The sequence below is a fragment of the Hibiscus syriacus genome, unplaced genomic scaffold (assembly GCF_006381635.1).
Source record: "Hibiscus syriacus cultivar Baekdansim isolate YM2019G1 unplaced genomic scaffold, ASM638163v2 tig00110114_pilon, whole genome shotgun sequence".
In the NCBI taxonomy this organism is placed as follows: Eukaryota; Viridiplantae; Streptophyta; class Magnoliopsida; order Malvales; family Malvaceae; genus Hibiscus; species Hibiscus syriacus.
This window is the reverse complement of record NW_024062594.1, coordinates 756,095-773,007: the sequence shown is the minus strand read 5'-3', so window position 1 is coordinate 773,007 and position 16,913 is coordinate 756,095. Positions and strand designations below refer to the sequence as shown.

The following is a 16,913-nucleotide window of genomic DNA, read 5'->3' as shown; positions in this document are numbered from 1 at the left end:
AAGAATAGTCCTTAAGCTTCAACTATAAATACCCTAGCTCATTTAGCTTCAAAACCATCCCAAATCATTCTAGCTTTCTCCAATACTAGAGAATTTAGACAGTTTTCTTTAGAGTTGTTTTCTCCTTTTTATCAAGAGAGAATTATCATTGTTTTCTCCTTGTTAGATCGATAGAAGTTGTAATTCTTATTTTCTCATAGTGAAATTCTTCTACCGTTGTCCATGGTTTTTACCCTATATTATTTAGGGGTTTTCCACGTAAAACTTGTGTCTTCTTTATATTCATTTTTATTTTCTCAAATTATTAGTTGCGATTTTGCTTTATCCGATAACCGTCTTCCGCAACAATTGGTATCCGAGCCAAATTTGAGTGTGTAATATCTGCTTATTGTCTTTGTGGTTGCCACCAAAAGGTGGATCCTCCAACATAAGAAAGTAAGAAGGTATTGCCCATTATTTGAAGGTTCCAGAGAACTATTCACGATAGTGAAATAGTGGGAACTATCTGTATTATAAGCTATGACAGCGAAATCTGATATTGAAAAATTCAATGAGAGAAATTTCTCATTGTGGAAATTAAAAATGAAGGCAATCCTGAGGAAAAACGGTTGTCTAGCAACTATCAGTGAAAGGTCGGTGGATTTCATAGATGACAACAAATGGATCAAAATGGACGGGAATGTTATGGCAAGCTTTCATCTAGCATTAGCAGATGAAGTATTGTCAAGCATCGAGGAGAAGAAGACAACTAAGGAGATATGAGATCATCTCAACAAATTGTACGAGGCCACATCCTTGCACAATAAAATTTTCCTTAAGAGGAAATTGTACACTCTCTGGATGCCGGAATCTACTTTAGTGACGGAGCACTTAAACAAGTTGAACACTTTATTTTCTCAGCTTACATCCTTAAGATGTACAATAGGAGAACAAGAATGTGCTGAACTTCTACTTCAAAGTCTACCTGATTCGTATGATCAACTCATCATCAACTTAACAAACAATAATGTCACCAGTCTAGTCTTCGATGACGTTGTAGTTGCTGTTCTACAAGAAGAAAATCGGTGTAAGAACAAGAAAGACAGACAAGTAAATCTACAGTGTTGACAACGGTGAGAGGGAGATCAACAAAACGTGGCCAAAGGAACAGTCACAAACATGGTAGATCGAAGTCGAGAAGCAAGAAGAATTTAAATTGCTACATCTGTGGAAAGAAGGGTCACTTGAAGAAGGATTGTTGGAGTCTAAATAAAAACTCAAATCCACAAGGTAATACCGCAAACACTTCAGATGATGGAGATGCTCTATGTTGATAAGCGTCAACCACCGTGGAAAGTAGAAATAGATTTACATATATATGACTCATTGATATGGAGCAACATATCATATGACCTCAAGAAAAGAATGGTTCCATCATTATGAACTTGTCTCAGGAGGATCTGTGTATAGTTGCAATGATCATGCCTTAGAGATTGTTGGCGTTGGAACCATTAAATTGAAGATGTATGATGGAACAATTAAAGTTGTTCGAGATGTGCGGCACGTGAAAGGTCTGAAGAAAAATTTATTATCCTACAGATTGTTGGATAATAATGCAAGCAAGATTGAAACACATAATGGAATCATGAAGGTGTTATGTGGAGCGCTTGTGGTGCTTAAAGGCGAAAAGATAGCATCAAACTTGTACATGTTGAAGGGAGAGACTTTGCTAGAAGTAGAAGCCTCTATTGCCTCATGTAGTTTAGATTTTGCAATGCTATGGCATCAGAAACTTGGACACATGTCAGAATAAGGAATGAAAGTCCTTATGGAGAAAAAACTACTTCCAGGCTTAACAAAAGTATCTCTTCCTTTGTGTGAGCATTGCATAACAAGTAAGTAGCATCGGGTGAAATTCAACACATCAAATTTTAGAGGCAAAGGTGTTCTAGAATTGGTTCACTCTGACGTATGGCAAGCACCAATTACATCCCTAGGCGGAGCAAAATACTTTGTCTCATTTATTGATGACTAATCTAGGAGATGTTGGGTGTACCCTATTAAGAATAAGTCAGATGTGTTTTCAACTTTCAAAAACTTCAAAGCGCGGGTAGAACTTGATTCTAGAAATAAGATCAAGTGTTTCAAAACAGATAATGGAGGAGAATACACAAGTGAAGAATTTGACGACTTTTGCAGAAAAGAAGGCATCAAAAGACAATTCACAGTGGCAAACACTCATCAACAAAATGGAGTGGCAGAGTGGATGAACATAACCTTGTTAGAAATAACAAGAGCAATGTTGAGGGATGCAGGCCTAGAAAAATCATTCTGGGCAGAAGTAGTCAATATCGCCTGTTATTTGGTGAATCGAGCTCCATCAACTGCAATAGAGCTGAAGACATCAATAGAGATGTGGACTGGTAAACCAGCTGATTATTCAAACCTCCATGTGTTTGGAAGTGTTGTGTACGTGATGTACAACTCCCAAGAAATTTCAAAGTTGGATCCAAAATCCAGGAAATGCAAATTCTTGGGGTATGTTGATGGTGTAAAGGGGTATCGCTTGTGGGATCCCACTGCCCACAAAGTAATCATTAGCAGAGATGTTATTTTTGTAGAATATAAGCTACAAAGAAAAGAAGAAGATAGTAGCACTGAAAAGTCAGAGACTACACATATACATGTGGAAAAGGAGGTTGAACAAGGAGATTCTTCTGAAGCAGAAGTAGCACATGATGAATAAAAACCAGAGAGTTTTGAAGCTCCAACAACTCGTCAATCAGATCGTGTGAGAAAACGTCCCAATTGGCACTCAAATTATGTTATAGAAGGTAATATTGCATACTGTCTTTTAACAGAAGTTGGTGAACCATCAACATACCAGGAGGTAATAAACAACTCAGATGCTTCACTGAGGATGATGGCGATGCAAGAGGAAATTAAAGCCCTTCATAAAAATAATACATGGGATCTTGTGTCACTACTACAAGGAATAAAGGCAATTGGTAACAAATGGGTTTTCAAAATCAAGCGAAATCGTGTCGATCAAGTGGAGAGATATCGTGCAAGACTGGTGGTCAAAGGATATGCTGAAAAAGAAGGTATTGATTTTAATGAAATATTTTCTCCTGTGGTTCGACTAACAACAGTTTGAGTAGTTTTAGCAATGTGTGCTACATTGAACTTACATCTAGAGCAACTAGATGTTAAAACAACTTTTCTTCATGGAAATCTTGAAGAAGAGATTTATATACTCTAGCATGAAGGTTTTGAAGAAGACGAAAAGAAGAACTTGGTTTGCAGGTTGAACAAATCTTTGTACGGTCTAAAGCAGGCGCCGAGGTGTTGTTATAAGAGATTTGATTCCTTCATTATGTGCTTTGGATACAACAAACTTAATGCATACCTTTGTGCTTATTTCAAGAGGTATGGTGATAACAATTTTGTTATATTGTTATTGTATGTGGATGAAATGTTGATTGCAGGACCCAAGAAAGATCATATCGAAGAATTGAATGCACAATTGGCTAGGGAATTTGAAATGAATGACTTGGGATCAACAAACAAGATTATGGGGATGTAAATTCACTAAGACAGAAGTAATAGGAAAATTTGGCTTTCACAAAAGAATTATTTGAAGAAGATATTGTCAAGATTCAACATGCAAGATTGTAAGCTAATTTATACCCATCTTCCTATTAACTTCAAATTATCCTCTAGTATGAGTCCTAGAAGTAAAAAAGAGAGGATGGAGATGTCTCGAGTACAATATGCATCAGCAGTGGGAAGTTTAATGTTCGCTATGATATGCACAAGACCAGACATTGCACAAGCAGTGGGAGTGGTTAGTCGGTACATGGCGAATCCAGGCAAAGGGTATTGGAATATAGTAAAGAGGGTATTGAGATACATCAAAGGGACCTCAAATATTGCATTATGTTACGGAGGATCAAATTTACTAATCAATGGGTATGTAGACTCTGCCTATGCAGGGGATTTTGATCAAAACAAATATACTACAGGATATGTGTTCAAAATTGCTGGTGGAGCTGTAAGCTGGGTTTCAAAATTACAGTCAATTGTGGCTACGTCCACAACAGAGGCAGAATATGTAGCAGCTACACAAACCAGTAAATAAGCAATTTGGTTGAAGATGCTATTGGAGGAGCTTGGGCACAATCAAGAGTATGTCTCTCTATTTTGTGACAGTCAAAGTGCCTTGCATCTAGCAATGAATCCAACATTTCATTCAAGGACAAAACACATACGAGTTCAGTACCACTTCATTCGTGAAAAGGTGGAAGAAGGGATGATAGATATGTAGAAGATCCATACCAAAGACAACATAGCATATTCCATGACAAAGGTGGCAAATGCTGATACATTTACTCGGTGTAGGTCCTCTTGTGGCCTGTCAGAGACGTAAGAAACATGAAGGTACAAGGTAGAAAGAATGGTGTGAAGATATAATTGTTCCAATTAAATCTTCAAGTAAGAGATTGTTGAAAATTAAAAGCCAAGTTGGCCACATGACCAAAACACTTTCGGTGGCTTTTGGTGGTGCATTAATGAACCGAATGGTGGAGTCAAAAAATGAGTTGTAATTGTTGAAAATGTGCAAGGGTAAAATACCCAATTTAGTCACTTTACTTTTAGGATATTTATAAGATTAGTCCTTAAGCTTCAACTATAAATACCCTAGCTCATTTAGCTTCAAAATCATCCCAAATCATTTTAACTTTCTCCAATACTAGAGAATTTAGAGAGTTTTCTTGAGAGTTGTTTTCTCCTTTTTATCAAGAGAGAATTATCATTGTTTTCTCCTTGTTAGATCGAGAGAAGTTGTAATTCCTATTTTCTCATAGTGAAATTATTCTACCGTTGTCCGTGGTTTTTACCCTATATTATTTAGGGGTTTTACACGTAAAATCAGTGTCTTTTTTATCTTTATTTTTATTTTCTCAAATTATTAGTTGCGATTTTGCTCTATCCAATAGCCGTCTTCCGCAACACACACATTGGGAGGCATATGTATGCAAGAAATGTTATCATATTTGGATCAAACATCAACGGAGAAGTCACGAGATACTGGTAGGAGTGATCTTTTTTCCGTTGGTTGTTTTGTTGAATCTTCATTAATCTGTTAATTAAGCTAGCCTAGTTCATTTCCCTTATATATTTTCTAAGCATTTAAAATAAAGTACATACATATATTCTGTAGGTATGAATATGTTACTCCTGATATGTACCTACACTACTAGAGTGACATATTGGGAAGTGAGCAATTACAGACGTGTTATGGAGGTAACTTTTTTGGCACCAACTTATTTTATTGCTATCATCGATCCTTCTTTTGGTGTTGGTTTCATGTATATATTATAGTAAGAGTATTAAGAATGCAATATGCATGTAAAATGGGGCCTAGAAGGTGCTCGAAATCTTCACCTTCTATTGTTGTGTAGTGAATAGGAGCTAGGGTAGTATATTGGCGTTTGATTTCCGACGAAGGTTGTCGATAGTGGTCATAATAGCGGTTGGTGTGATGGTCGAAATTTGGGCTAATTGAGGTTAAGAAGAGAAACGAAGAGAGAAGGGGTGAAAAGAAAGAAAAAATAAGGAAAGAGTAGAAAATGAAGGAAAAAGAAAAATAATTTTTTATTTATATTAAAACTACGTCATTTTAGTCTAAATTTAATTTTTTATAAGATTCAAAATTACGTCGTTTTGGTGTTGACTGTCACATCATAATACCGTTAGAAATTTAACGGCTAAGAGACAAAAAAACTCAATGTATAAAGTTCAATGATTAAATTGAAAAAAATTAAAAGTACAATGAGTGAAATAAAAGAGAGTAAAATTTAATGAGTAAATATATAATTTACCCTTTTTAAATTAAACTTTAGATGAGGAAGTTTTAATTTGAATATTTAAAATTTGAAATTTAAATTTTTTTAGCACGAATCTAACGATTTCTGTAGTAAAAGAATTTTTGTTATTCCTTAAGATACGATATTACCTTGTACTTACTCCAACTTAATAAAAAATTAAAATTTAGATAGAATTCAAATATTTTTAAAATTTAAGAGTTAATATAGACTTATCAGTAACCTTTGGTTTAAAAAAGGAACCCGAGTATGATAATTTCTTTTCGAAGATTCAATTATATCGTTTTGAGGTTTAGGACTAATTTAAAATTCAGCGTATAGTTTGAGCATGTATAATAATATTAACCCTTTTTTAAAATATAATTTTTAGTTTTGCTTTATGACCTCTTGGTTTTCTATTTGTTAGACCCAAGTCAGGACTCGACGAAGCGTGCACTGTGGTGCTGGCTCAAACTCTCCCAATCAGATAAAAGAGAGAATCCAGCATTTCTTAGGTCATCTCACTGTCTTCAGCTCTGGCCTTCTATAAATTTGAAAATTTGAAAACCCTAGCTCATTCATTTTGCAATTTAGATTATTCTGTAAGTTGGATCTTCACTTTATCAGTTTTAAAATATTTGTTTGCCTTTCCTTTTCTCTAGAGAGAGATGGAGAGATCCAATACAGCGTTGAATTCCGTGTAATTCTTTTTCTTTTTCGTCTTTGAAAACTTTTGATCTTTTGTTGCCTTCTCTTTTTTACGTTTTTTTGAATTTGTAGATTTACTCCTGTAATTTAGGCATATCAGAAGGGAGCTTTAGATAACAGAGGAAAAAAACACAGAAGCGTTGAGTTCAAAGGAGATGGAAGGGCCATCGGCTCCAGCTATCCGTCGTGACCCTTATGATGTTTTGTGCGTTGCGAGGGATTCCACTGATCAGGAGATTAAAACTGCCTATAGAAAACTAGCTCTTAAGTAAGGGGATTTTTTTGTCGCTTTAATATAAGAGTAATTTTGTGCTAATAGGAAGTTGACGATTTCAAAATTTCGCATTTAAGTTTAATTGCAAACTATATCATGGCTCAAGGAGGCTAACGGTTTATTGGGGGAAATTTTGCAACATTTTGTCGGGGAAATGATCGAGATTTTAATTGGAAACTTCTATGAAGAGTTCTTATATTTGTAGGATGTCTCTTTCCTAGTGGGTTATGTAGTAGAATAGCTGACAATGAAAATGTAGTCGAGCCAGATTGTTAAAGGAACAAATGTGTGTTGCTAAGCTTCCAGAAATCTTTCTTCGACTGTCCCATTTCCTTTTCTAATTAAGTATAGTGGGCATTTATTTTTGTTTTCATTTGCAAGTTGAGTGCTTCCTGTGATCTGTAACTTATTGTGCAAAGATTTCATACATGCACCACTGACATTATAACGATTGTTTCCATACAGCTGTTAATAAACTAAAACCAATTAATAGAATTAGAATGTGGATGTAATATTACAAATGTGATTGCTGTCGTATTCTTATCCATTTATAAATGATAGATCTGTAGCGTTAACCTACAAGAACTATGAATGAGTTATTAAGTTAGATATTCCAATCAAATGCTTACATGTTTGGCTTGATTTTTACCAGAATTTCCTTTTATTTGCTTTTTTTTTCCTTTTGGCAGGTACCATCCTGACAAGAATACCAGCAATCCTGAGGCTTCTGAGCGTTTTAAGGAAGTTGCATATTCTTACAGCATTTTATCTGACCCAGAAAAGAGAAGACAATATGACACTGCAGGTTTTGAGGTGCTTTCCTTTCCTTTCCTTTTATTGTCCAGTTTTTCTTTATATATATATATATATATTTGTATATTCCTATCAAAAAAAATATATATATATATTTGTATATTGTACAGAACTAAGCATCACAACATTTCTTTCAAGGTTCATTTTTTCTTTATTTGAGTCTCACTTTCTTGTTGAGATACAAAGAGTTTCATTCTAAGAGAATGGTGCAATTTCTCTAAATTTAGACTTTACTGATGATTTTCAATTCAGAATAAAAATGTATCTATGACTAGAAAAAAGTTCTATGAGAACATTGGTTTTATTTTACCGTTGTAAAATTAGAGTTACAAATTCATGTAGAAATGAACTATTGATTCTTCGAAGAAGAAAAGATTTTCCTCATAGTATGTGTAGTTGACTATTATGAAATGCTGGATTCAATTCGTAAAAGTGAAATGTTCGTATTAACACTATCTAGGATATATTTTGCCTCTGATTCCCTCTATTATTAGGTTTAAAGTAGGTTTGCTAAACCCAAAACCTTAGAAAACACTCTCTACAGAAGCAAATAGTTAGAGGAAGTTATCTCTGACATTTTGTTGTGGCCTGGGTACTCATTGAATTTTTTCTTACTTACTTTGGCATGAAGTAATTGGCTATTAAAGAGTCTTGGTACCCAATGTGAAGAACATGTATAAAACATTCCAAATTTAGCCTAGTATTGTCAAGAGCACAAGGCGCACTCTAGGTGCTTGAACCACTATATTGCTTAAAGTGCAAGGCCAAGAAAACAACTTGCTTGAGTATAGTAAGGTGCAATATGTGTCATATATTTGCATGTGTCTATATATATATATAATAATAATAATAATAAGTTTTAAGATATATACTTATGATAAAAAAACTTTATGATAAAAAAACTTTGAAAAGCAGTCTAGTATATCTTACATGCTTTTTTTTGGTTGGCCAACATGCATGATTTCCTTTTGTCCCGTGCAAGTGTCTGAGGTCTGAGGTGCTTTTGTTGTTTGGTGCTAAGGTGTTGCATCTAGTTGCAAACCTTAACAACATTTTTTATATAACCTTAACTGGTCTCAACATCCTGTCCATAAAATTTGTTTTTTTTTTTACTTTGGGTGGTCAATTTTAATGTTTTCATATCCACCATATCTTTTTCTCTCTCGCACATACATGCACAGAGAGAGGTATTAATATTCTTCCTTTGATTCATTGATTGAGACATGCCATGGAGATTGTATTGATGGAAATCTACCCTCCATAGACTATATTACTATAATATCTCCTCAGATCACTACTAAGGATATTGGATTTCATTTTCTTTTGAACTTCCCTCTAGTTTTATTTTACCCATGGAAACAAGAAAACCATCATTTTCAAATTTTCTTTAGGATCTCATTCTCTTCTTACTTCAGATTATCTACTTGCAACACTAGTCTGCATTATAACCTACATTTGCTATCTTGTGTCACATCACCACCTCTTATTCCCATGCTGCTTGGTATTTGTTGCTGCTCTGCTTCTGTTCTGTCTAAATCTATTAGATATTGATGTGCAACCTTTTGCCACTGACTAGAGGTTTAAGAATCTATCTGCATTTATAATTGAAGGCTCTATCTTAGTTCTTAAATTTACTTGACGATATTTTTAACTTAATATTTACTTTTTCCCTCCAACTCTATTTATTTTCTTTTTGTTCATAGTTTCTGCCTTCTATTCCTTTTGTGATGACAAGCCAAAACCTAAATATTTTTCTCTTTTCTCAACAACTTTACAAGGCTGTTGAAGATTCGATGGATATGGAGATTGATTTATCCAATCTAGGAACTGTTAATACAATGTTTGCGGCATTATTCAGGCGAGACATCCATTAAATATTGTAACTTTTATGCTGCATTTACTTTTTTTTTCTAAGTCACTTATTCTTTCTTTTACCCTGCTTAAATGTTTTAGCAAGCTTGGTGTCCCCATTAAGACTACAATCTCAGCTAATGTTCTTGAAGAAGCTCTAAATGGAACCGTCACAGTTAGACCCCTTCCTATTGGAACATCAATTAGTGGAAAGGTGTTTTCTTTTTTGTTTTTCTAGCTGATTTACCATTTTCTTTCCTACACTTCCACAAATTCTCATGCATTTTGCTGCAGGTAGAAAAGCAATGTGCCCATTTCTTTGGTGTAACAATAAGTGATGAACAAGCTGAGGCTGGGATTGTTGTCAGGGTAACTTCATCCGCACAAAGCAAATTCAAGGTATCTAATCTGTAAATTATTATTATTTGAATGGTCTTATGTTCTTTCAAAAGGACTGAAGTGTTTCTGTGTCCCCTATCTCGTCACTTCTCTCTTTCTGTGTGCTTTTGTGTGCATGACCATTGCTCATGGGTATGCATCTCTTCTATGTGGCACTATATCAGATGTATATAGTAACTGACTGTTTTATTAATGTAAAAATTCCAGTTACTTTATTTTGAACAAGACGTCAATGGTGGCTACGGTTTGGCCCTACAGGTACTATGCACTTGTCTTTGATTGTTGTCCTTTCCAATTTGTATGATTTGCTTGTAACTTTTGTAGTACATGTTAAATTTTAAGTGTTAATTTCCAAGGTAATCCATGCAGATTTTGTTTCACTTATTTATTTATTTGTTATGTGATTGTTTATGCTATATCTTTCTAATAATATGAGAATTGGAACTTTAAGTGACAGAAACAAAAAGAAAATATCTATAGCCATATTGAAACTTTTGATGTCTGTCAGAATGCTTGTGGAAACCTTACTATTGATTTCTTAGAAAATTACTAGCTATTGCCCTATTTCCCATGGTAACAATGCAAGATCATGGTAAGTTTTGATTGTGTATTTCTCGAACATTTTTGATTTTTGGTCACAATGAAATTTGTGGAACTTAAAATTAGTGGTCCTGAAGTCAACTTGTTAATGTTTATATACCTTTTTCATTGTTACACGGTCTCCCTATTTTTTGTCCCCTCCCTATCCGTTGTGAACTATCTCTGGAAAGTTTAATCTCCTAGCACGGTGATTCTATTTTCTCGGCATTTTTTTTAAAAGAATTTCAGACCTCATTAAAAACCCCCTTCTTGATTAATGGAGCTTGTAGGGAAGCTCCTTAATCAGCGGAAGGAGGAAAAGAGTGCCTTAGGATTTTATTGAAACAGAAAATTACATAAGATACACACAAAATACAACCAAGAAAACACCCCAACAGAACCAAATAAGCTGAAAACACCCATAAAACATCCAAACTAAAAACACAGAAACAGCGAAAACAACAATAGTAACCCCCTAACAAAACACAGAAAAAGAAGAAACAACTCTAAACAACCATCAACAACTTAACTAACTCAGCCTATGCCTTCTTTAGCTAAGGCATCAGCCTCTAAATTGGTTGTCCTATTAACCCATCTAACAACACCTTCAAAGGCCTTAAGCCTATGAACAATATCTTTAATCAAGAAGGCATATACAACAGGACATAATTCAACCCCCTTTATCCAATCCACAACGACCTTACTATCACTCTCTATAATCAGACGGTCCTTGATCCTCTCTCGATGGGATGCAAAGAAAGACAACCCCATAAGAATAGACTTTAACTCCATCAACGTAGGAGGTCCCGGACCAACAGTTTCCTTGAAATAGGCTATAGTAGAACCTGATGAATCTTTTAAAACACCTCCTAGTCCGCTTTTCTTCCAATCCCATGTAGTGGCAGCATCGACATTTAATTTAACAAAACCTAACGGAGGAGGAGACCAAGGCAAAGAGGAAGTAATTTTACTCGAGTGTATAGAAACTAAGTACCCAAGAGAAGGATCGGAAATGAGTGAGTCCTTAGGGATAGGAACTTCTTTATACTTTGCTAAGAACCAAGAAGCAAGCCTAAATCTAGCTAAAAAGAAGAATTCTGCCTTATCAAACTTTCCCCCTTCAAACACCACGAAATTCCTCATTTTCCAAGTGGTCCAAATAATGACCCCTGGAATAAAAGGCCACATCAAAGAGTTTGACTTTAATCCATCCCAAGCTAGAAAGAAACTTTTAGCATCCGCTGGTAAAACAGAACAAATCCTCCAATAACTTAAAAACTTATTCCAAAGGGACCACACCACCGAACAACAGAAAAACAAATGAGAGGGAGACTCATCCGACATCTTGCATAGGGGACATAATACATCTTCAATTCCCTGAACACCTCTTTTGACAAGTTCAGTCCTAACAGCCAGCTTCCCATGAGCGATCTGCCAAAGAAAACACTCTACTCTTGGAGGCAGAAGGCCTCTCCAAATAAACTTCTTCCAGAAAAGTACCTCATCCAATCCCAAAGTCTCCGATGAACATAGATTAACAGTTGATCTAACAGTAAAAACCCCATCTCCAGTCCCTTTCCAAAGCACACGATCAGGAAAATCCGAAGAGAGCGAAAAATTCGAAATGATAGCCAGCAAGTTAGACCATTGTTCAAGTTCCCAGTCATGAAGAGTTCTTCTAAATTTAACATCCCAAGTCCAAACGGAAGAGATATACTCACCGAATTCAGATAATTTCCCAAACTGATTTAAGGAAATAGTAAATAGTCTTGGGAAAATGACAACAAGTGGATGATCCACAGCCCAAATATCTTGCCAAAACCGAATATTTTTACCATCACCAACATGAAAACTACACATGCTTCTAAATTTAGTGCCAAAGAAGTCTTCTTTAAAATAATTATTAAGCAATGATCTCCAAATCCAGGATACTTTAGGAGGTACCTTACTGTCAAGAGTTAAAACTGAAGAATCGAGTCTATATTTGGCACAAAACAACTTCCCTCCAAACTGCGTCCCTATCATTGGCAAACCTCTAAGTCCATTTCCCTAAAAGCGCTCTATTCATCAAGTTGAGATTAAGAACTCCTAAGCCCCCTTCACTCTTCGGCTTGCTAACATTGGACCAGCTAACCCAGTAGATTTTTCTAATGCCAGTTCCCCCTCCCCATAGGAAATTGACATGATAGAGTTAAGGGTTTTTAGAACCGAAGCTGGAATTTTAAATATGGAAAGATAATATGTAGGAAGCGAACAAAGAACCGCCTTGATTAACACTAGCCTCCCTGCTAAAGAAAGAGATGCAACCCTCCACCCGGTTAGCTTGTTAAAAAAATTATTAATGACTGGTTCCCAAATAGCTGCAGAATTTCTAGTAGCCCCAAGGGGAAGCCCTAGATATTCGGAAGGAAATCTTCCAATTGAACATCCAATAGAAGTAGCCCATTCCAGCAGTTCCCCCTCATTAACATTAACCCCAAACAATTTGCTCTTCTTCAAATTCAGTTGTAGACCAGAAACCTTTATTTTTTTGGGTGCTATAAAGTATAAACCTTTATTTTTATTTGCATTCTGTCCTCCAGTTGTTTAGCAGATAAACATTAAATGTGCGGTTGCTTTTGGAAGAAAATATTGAAATGGTTATGTTATTAACTACAAGGCAGGATTTGGTGATGATTCTTTTTTCATAAAGTACAAACGAAAAAGGAAAACCCTTATTCTTTCAGAAAAGCTCTTCTCTGATTTTTTTTTTATTTTCTGTAAAGCATGCTAGAAGTATTTAGTTTGACATGTCATGTACTAGCCGCTAGGTTGCCCGTTGACAGTCAAAAGAATCTGAGTATCTGACACCGTCAAGGGTATTTCGAGAAGCATGGCTATTCCTATTATAGTTGCTTGTATCTAGTTTCTAGTTCATATAATAATTATGAATGAACAAATGATCCATCCCTTAAACATAAGTACAATCCAAGTAGAAGACTCTAGATTGGAATGTGTTGCATTTATGCTATGGTTGATGGTTGATAGGACTGTTATTTTTTTCCTCATGTTTAGTACAGGAGTTAGCAAAAAACTAATTTCACTTGGTAATTTTGTCACTCACATGACTTAGTTGGAACAAAGAGAAGGAGACTATTTTAATTATTTCAAAGAGGTCTTATTTTTTACTTTGAGTTTGTACTCTTTCTAATTTCAAGTTTAGAGTTGTACTAATTTTACTTTATGTTATGGCAAACTATTTTAATACTCATGTATTAATTAAGCTTTTCCTTGTGTTAATACTTATGTCACCAAATGAGGCATTAGAGTTGACTTTTAGAATTACTTTCTGTTACTTTTATATGCCTATTTCTATTATGTGCATATGCCACTATTTCTATCTATTCCAGTGGTATTCTAGATGTAAAAAGTTATCTGAATAAGCTGCTATTCTTTAGTTCTATTTTGTACATATCATACGCAGTATTATAGTTTATCTTTTTTAAGCTTGAGATTTCAATTTTGCCTTTGTCATTTTCTATCAGATTGCCATTGTTTTTGACACAGTTGTTATACTAGCTCTATGGTTATATGAAAGCACGTGTTACTAATGGTTCAGTGGTTTTGCAGAGAAAAGCTCTTGTGGTAAAGCAAGGATATTTTGTTACTTGTAGTTATATTTCTAAAGTAATTGGGCGTTATTCATACATTTTTTACTTTTCTATTTATGATTTCACTGTCCTGTGTCCAGGAAGACAGTGAGAAGACAGGGAAGGTGACATCTGCTGGCATGTATTTTTTGCATTTTCAAGTATACAGAATGGATTTGACTCTAAATGCGGTGTGTGAGTTTTCATTTCTTACTTTTATCTTCCTATTCTCTGGTCTTTGTTTGACTTGTTGTAGTAAGAGGTGGTGATATATTCATGTATTATGCAGTTAGCAATAGCTAAAGACCCTGAATCTGCTTTCTTTAAAAGGTTGGAAGGTCTTCAACCTTGTGAGGTTTCAGAACTAAAAGCTGGCACACATATATTTGCTGTTTATGGTTGGAGCATTTTTGTTGTCTGTTAATTTTGTTTGAAGTATGTTTAGGAGTATTTCTGTTTTTAGTTGACTGGTTTGGCTATATTTTCTTAGGAGATAATTTTTTCAAGACTGCTTCTTACACAATTGAGGCACTTTGTGCAAAGTCTTTTGAGGATACCACTGAGAAGCTTAAGGATATTGAAGCTCAGATTTTAAGCAAGAGAAATGAGTTGCGCCAATTTGAAACAGAATATAGAAAAGTATTAATCCAACTATGTTCTTTTTTCTATTTTGCTGAAAAATAGTATTGTGCTATTTCAAGTTTGTCATAAGTACGGTTTGTACACATTTTGATCTTATGGTGGGATATTTTGTAGGCATTGGCACGCTATCAAGAAGTTACCAACCGATACAGTCAAGAAAAGCAGTCCGTATGTTTCAAAACCTTGTTCTCTGTATTTTTAGTTTTATTTTTTAATTTTTCTTTTTTATCTGTTCTTATCTTCTTGTCATACTAGTTTTTTCCCTGGATTTACGAAGTCCTTTAAATTTGGCAAATGGCTTTCTTATAAGCGTAAGGATATGCCTTTTCTATATTTATGCATATTTAGTGCACCAGCCTGAAAATACATATTCCTTCTAATATTTTGATAAATGGCTATAGAAAAGGATGAGTTTCTTGGTCTTTCCGAGAGTAATTTTGCTTAGATTCGCATCATTATTGTGTAAATATATTGATGGTTTGACTCCATGTTTTGGCATCCATAACACAGGTAGATGAGCTGCTGAAACACCGTGATAGCATCCATGCTTCATTTACTGTAACAAAAACACCCAACAGTGTTGGTGTTAAATTAAGTAATGGAAGCACTAGCAAAGTTCCTGGTGAGGCTGAGAGTCCATTGGAAGATGGAAACTCGGACGGGAAGGATAAATCAAGCAAAAAGAAATGGTTTAATCTGAATCTGAAGGGATCAGATAAAAAGCTTAGTTGAAATGGGATTCAGGTTAGAAATATTTGCCACCGCTCTCCAGCTTGCTTTGTACTATTTATTCAATTCATTTCCTATCTTTCTGATCCACCATGGTTTTTGAGTGAGTCAGTTTTAGAGTAAAGATCATGTCAATGTATGACTATATGGCTGTAACTTTTAATTCCTGTTTTTGCTTATTTGATCAAGTGAGCTCTCCTTTGATACTTCATTTCAGTCTTAAACTCAACGTTTATAGTTATCATAGATTTGTTTTTTCATGCAATTTTGCCGGTTGGTTTGCTCTAAGATTAATTACGTTATGCTTGATTGATGCTTTTAGAGTTGGTCTGTCTGTGTATGTGTTTCTCCATAGTTGTTAATAATAATAAAAAAAGTGAATAAAAGCAAAGGAAATAGTTTGAGTACCTATAACCTCTGAGATTTTCGTTGCAGAGGTGTTCGAATTTTTCTATTTTACGGGTGAGGATTCTGGTTATGAATAGACCAAATGCTATTACAAATGAAATGATTCAATGTGTTTTGGTGAAATAAGCTAGTTTAGAATCTCTGCAATAACTAGCATACGGGTTTAGTTTAGAACGAATAGACCTAAATCTTCTGGATTTTCATTTTTACTTGTAATATAAACTAGTTCTTATCGGAACAAGGCAAAGTAGTCATTTTCACGACCGTAGAAGTTTATGGTTAATGTATTTTTGTTTTCTTCCTTTTTCTTTAAGAAATATACGACTAAACAAGATCAAACGTTGAACAATCTCTTCCACAGAGGCTGTGAGCCTGTGACTATGGCTGTTCTAGTCTTTAATCTACTGTTAACCTGTATTGTTTCCCTTTTACGATTAATGAGCGGTTTTTAATTTTATCAATTCCCAAGTTCAATATACTTTCTGTGAGAAATTGGCTCGAGAAATCATTCCCAAAAAGTATCGAGGGCCCACTGTGGCTCGCACTCATAAAACAACCCCGTCCCTGGTTGAGACCAACACTAACACTCGGTAAGAGCTTCTGCATAATATAATACAAATTGTGTTCATGTTAATAGTACCACATCAATTATTCTCTTCTTGGAAGTGGGAGGATAATTATTTATGAGAATAGAATTTAGAAGAAACCCGAAAACCTCTCTTTTTCGTAGTTAGTAAGATTCGGATAGATCTTGGCATTGTCAAAGCAAGAAAATTACATAAAGAAATATAGGTTTCAGCGTCAATCACGCTAAACAATTATTATCCACCATCAACACGTAAACACATGGGTCCATTATATATATATATATATATATGTTAAGATCGAACTAATCAAGTAGTTTCAGTAATAAAAGTAAATATTGATTTCCTTATAGATCCTGAGTTCGAACAATGACATTTACAAAGTAATTCTAAATAGATATTGCTACCTTGTAATAACTTGAACTATTAAAAAAATATGTGTTTACCCTAA

The 16,913-nt window shown here is 34.8% G+C and overlaps 1 protein-coding gene across 1 annotated transcript; it reads left to right on the top strand.

Moving 5' to 3' along the window:
• The first annotated feature begins 6,286 nt into the window (after positions 1-6,286).
• Positions 6,287-15,681, top strand: LOC120215228 (chaperone protein dnaJ 15-like). The gene is made up of 12 exons (XM_039212952.1): positions 6,287-6,448; positions 6,627-6,822; positions 7,518-7,641; positions 9,420-9,499; positions 9,595-9,706; positions 9,787-9,891; positions 10,099-10,149; positions 14,201-14,290; positions 14,389-14,497; positions 14,590-14,738; positions 14,856-14,909; positions 15,252-15,681. The coding sequence occupies exons 2-12, from the start codon at positions 6,710-6,712 to the stop codon at positions 15,471-15,473; spliced, it is 1,209 nt and encodes a 402-aa protein (XP_039068883.1). The 5' UTR covers positions 6,287-6,448; positions 6,627-6,709; the 3' UTR covers positions 15,474-15,681.
• The last annotated feature ends 1,232 nt before the right edge of the window (positions 15,682-16,913 follow it).